Source organism: Elephantulus edwardii, unplaced genomic scaffold (assembly GCF_000299155.1).
Source record: "Elephantulus edwardii isolate Elephantulus edwardi_28Jun2011 unplaced genomic scaffold, EleEdw1.0 scaffold00062, whole genome shotgun sequence".
Classification (NCBI taxonomy): Eukaryota; Metazoa; Chordata; class Mammalia; order Macroscelidea; family Macroscelididae; genus Elephantulus; species Elephantulus edwardii.
This window is the reverse complement of record NW_006399812.1, coordinates 182,276-186,801: the sequence shown is the minus strand read 5'-3', so window position 1 is coordinate 186,801 and position 4,526 is coordinate 182,276. Positions and strand designations below refer to the sequence as shown.

The 4,526-nt window shown below is 37.7% G+C and overlaps 1 protein-coding gene across 1 annotated transcript in view; it reads left to right on the top strand.

Annotated features, from left to right (window-relative positions):
• The window catches only part of TSGA10 (testis specific, 10), a 109,572-nt gene that overhangs the window by 100,723 nt on the left and 4,323 nt on the right, over positions 1-4,526 (top strand). The window contains exon 13 of the mRNA XM_006887788.1: positions 1,076-1,278. Within this exon, the coding sequence (XP_006887850.1) occupies positions 1,076-1,278 (203 nt within the window). The remainder of the gene's footprint in view (positions 1-1,075; positions 1,279-4,526) is intronic.

Here is a 4,526-nt window from a genome sequence, read left to right as displayed (position 1 = left end):
ACAAATAAAGATGTTCATTATTAAAAACGTAGTGAGTTTATTTTTCTCCACTTATTTCCTTTTAAATTTTGGTCACTTTTCTATTGACTATCAAAATGTTAATTTTTCATGTTTTTCAAACTTCTTGTTTTCCATTACTTTTAAGCAAGTTCTTCCCTGGCTTAGTGGTGAGAAGCTGTACTACAAACCTGAAGGCACATAGTTCGAGTTCTTCGCTTTGCAAGAGAAAGATGGGCTTTCTCCTCTTGTGCAATTAACTGCTTCTTAAAACTTGGTAGAGTCAGCTACCTGTTTGGTATTGATAAATGATACACAACAACAAAAACAACCATCCCCAATAATAGTATAATTTTTATTCACTTCTGTTTTCTTAGAGTTTGAAGATTTTTTTTTCACATTTAACTCTACAAATGAATTTATTACCTGTTATAAACTATATTATGTGGATGTTGTTGAGTATTATCAAGTCAGAACTGACTCATAGCTGAGCCTTCAGCAGCTAATTTCCAGGGGCAATAAATCACAAGGGAGGAGACTGTCCATTTTTATTTTGCACATTACGAGGTAGGAATAGTTTTTCCCCCAACTAATAATTCCTGATTTTCTTCCTTTTGAAGAAATAGAAATCAATTTGCTTCCAAAGAATTTTATTGCTTTCTACAGGACTTTATAAGATAGGAAATTGGCACTTATTTCTTATGTACTTTAATATTCCATAAACTAGTTAGATGTCTAAGGACAAGCAGTAGTTATTAATATCATCCTGTCAGTCTTACAGGAAAAAAAATATTTATTTATTTATTTAGTATGTGTGTGTGTGTGTGTGTGTGTGTGTATATATATATATATATATATACACTAAAAATGGAAATAATTTGCAGTTTGGGATTAGAAATTCTTAAAATTCGTTTTCTGATATAATTTGAGATGTGTGTATGTGTGCTTGTATTTGGTAAGAAGGACAGAGTTTCGTATCAAGATCTTAAAAATTATTTATAAGAATACAGAAATTTTCTCTTTATGAATTGAATGAATGCATGTAAATAAGTATAGATATTGGTTTATTATTACACAGATGGAGAATGAGTTAGATTCTGCTCGTTCTGAAATAGAACTTCTCAGGAGTCAGATGACAAATGAGAGAATCTCCATGCAGAATCTAGAAGCTTTGCTGGTGGCCAATCGAGACAAAGAATATCAGTCTCAGATAGCGCTTCAAGAAAAAGAATCTGAAATACAACTTCTTAAAGAACACCTTTGTTTGGCAGAAAATAAAATGTGAGTTGTTTTTCAATATAATAACATAAAGCCACATTATGAAATTTTGGTACTTTTTAAATTTGTAAATTGATTTTGGATAATTTAGCTTCCATATTTTGCCTTCAGTGAAATGGAGAACAAAACATCTTGTCACTTATCACTTATTTCTATTAATTTTTTTCCCCCTTATTTAAATTTAACTACGTCTATTGTTTCCAGTAAAACACAAAACACATCAAGCTTTGGGAATAACAGAAGGTCTAATGTAATACCTTTAGGAAGTATTATAACTAGACTAGAAAAAAAAAATCTGAGCACTTCTGGAACCAGAAGGATATTATTGTTTCACTGGCTCTGCAGGAACCACCTGTTATTGTTACTTCTTCTTTCTACTTTTTACTTGCTGTTGGGTGTCATGCAGTCAGTTCTGACTCATAATGACATGATGTACGGTAGAATAAAACACTTTGTCATCCTTGCCACTATTACTATGCTGGAGGACATAGTATTTCCTCATTTACAAATTAGCATTTACTGAGTACCTGGAACTTCTCACTCACAGAAAACTAAAAACTTCCCTAGAGCATTGGTTTTAGCTCTTTTAGACTTCTCAGCATCATTAGATTGGAATAATGATGGCACTGTGGCTTAAGCATTGGGCTACTGAGGGAAAGATTCAAAATTCAAATCCACCAGCCACTATGAGGGGAACAGATGAGACAACTTGCTTCTATAAAGACATTCATCTTTGGAAACCCGAGCTTCGTCACTTATCACAAAAGCTGATAGATTTAGTCTCTATTTTTATCTAATCTATTTATAACATTTTCCCCCCCATCCATCCTTACCTATGCCCTCTGATCTGAGCTAGGGTATGGTAAAGGATAGGAATCGTGGCCTCAAGAATCAGCCATTCAGTATAGGAGTCCCTGATTAAGTAAAGACAGCAGGGCTAGGCCAAATTTCCTCCAGGTACTGCTTTTAGGTTGTGACAACAATGCATGGGCTATTGTGCTACTTCAACGGGTTCTTCAGGATCACATTCTCAGACTAGAAGATGGAAATCTGCCTTGTAAAGGAAACCAAAACTCCCACTCCAAGGGGTAAATAAACAAACTCTTTTCAAGACTGGCTGGTAAGTACTGTCACAACATGTAAGCACAATAAACACAAACATTTTGAGTTGTAGTTTCTAACATTTAGATTTTAAAAGTCTAACAGGTTCAACCTTGAGAAAGTTAAACCAGGCTGCTCTTTGGAGACTAAGATTCTGAAGCTTTGTCTCACATACTTTGGATGTGTTTTGTCAAGGAGGGACCAGTTCTTGAGAAGGATGTCATGCTTGGGAGGGTGGAGGGACAGCGCAGGAGAGGAAGACCCTCTATGAGGTGGATGGATTCAGTGACTGGGGTTATGGGGCTAAGTGTGCCTGAGACAGATTGGCACAGGATAGAGCAGGGTTTAGTGCTGTTGTACATAGTGTCACTATGAGTCTTAGGCGACTTTACTGCACATAACAGCAACAACAATATCAGGTAGTTTTGAAAGGCTGCAAAGAGAAATTTCTGTGCAAATGAGCCTTCACTCCTGTCACTTTTCTCCCTGTTAATAATATTCTTTATTACAGGATTTTGAGGTATAGGTTTGCCCCAGGGATTTTTTCCACTAAATTAAAGAGTTAAGCTATATATGTGTGTGAATACAATTGATACAGTAAATTTCATTTTAAGTATGTATGATGATATCTTAGTTGAGGAAAATTCTATGTATGTATGTATGTATGTATGTATGTATGTATCTATCATCTATATCTTTTATGCACTAGGCTACCAGAGCCCCCTAATGTTTCCAAGCAGCTCCTATCATATTCAATTAGTTAAACCCTTCTGTCTCTCATGATTTATAGCCTCTAAAAGCCCATTGGAGGGTTAGCTATTAGTCAGTTCCAACTTGATGGTACATAATAATAACAACAATATGTTGTTATTGTTGTTAATTGCCATCGAGTTGCTTGGTGGCTCATAGCGACCCTATGTACAACAGCCCTAAACTCTCCTCTGTCCCATGGCAATCGCACAGTCTCTGACACTCCCATCCCGATTACCCCAGTCACTGAATCAGTCTACGTCATAGAGGGCCTTCCCCTCTTGCGCTGTCCCTCCACTCTCCCAAGCATGATGCTTTTCTCCAAGGACCTGTCTCTCCTCACAACATGTCCAAAGTATGTTAGACGGAGCCTCGGAATCCTTGCCTCCAAGGATTTAACCCTTTTCAGGATGAATCTGTTTGTTTTCTTGGCAGTCCATGGCACTCTCAATACTCTTCTCCAGCACAACAGCTCAAAGGCATCAATTCTCCTCTCCTCCTTGGTCATTGTCCAACTCTCTGATGCATAACAAGTGATTTGAAAGACCACGGCCTGTATCAGATGCACCTTAGTCTCCAGAAAGACACCGTTGCTCTTCAGTACTTTGGAGACGTCCCTAACAGCAGACTTTCCCATGGCAATACACCTTTTAATTTCCTGGCTACTGGTCCCAAGAGTGTTGACTGTGGAGCCAAGCAAACTAAAGCTGTAAACAATCTCAATCTCCTCACCATCCATCCTGATGCTGGCAGTTGGTCCAGTGGTGAGAATCGTTGTCTTCTTGACATTGAGCCTCAATCCATATTGGAGGCTGCAGTCCTTGACCCTCTGCAAGCATTTCAGGTCCTCCTCAGTTTCAGCAAGCAGGGTTGTGTCATCTGCATATCTCAGATTTTTGATAGATCTTCCACCAGTCTTGACCCCACACTTCTCCTCATAGAGCCCACCCTCTCAGATAATCTGTTCTGCATACATGTTGAAAAGGTATATGCATTTATCTATATCACATGTATATCCTACATACACACAGATATACACACATACTATATATATGACTCTGGTGGCCCAGTGATACGAAGTTGTGCTATAGTACCAAAGGCATGCAGTTTGATTCCACCAGCTGCTCTGCAGGAGAAGGATGGGCAATCTCTTTGCATTCTGTTAACGGCCTCTGAAAAGGCATAAGGTCAGCTATGAGTTGGTTTCAACTTGACAGTCCACATCAACTATATACACACACAAACAAAGATAGAGAATGGTTGACTAACTGAATATGATTGGAGCTGCTTAGACATTAATTACTACAAAAAATTTGACATTTTTAAAAGCTAGGATGCTTTAGGCAGAATGTTAAATGATCCAGGAGGTATCAAAAGAAGATGGAAGGAATATACTGAGT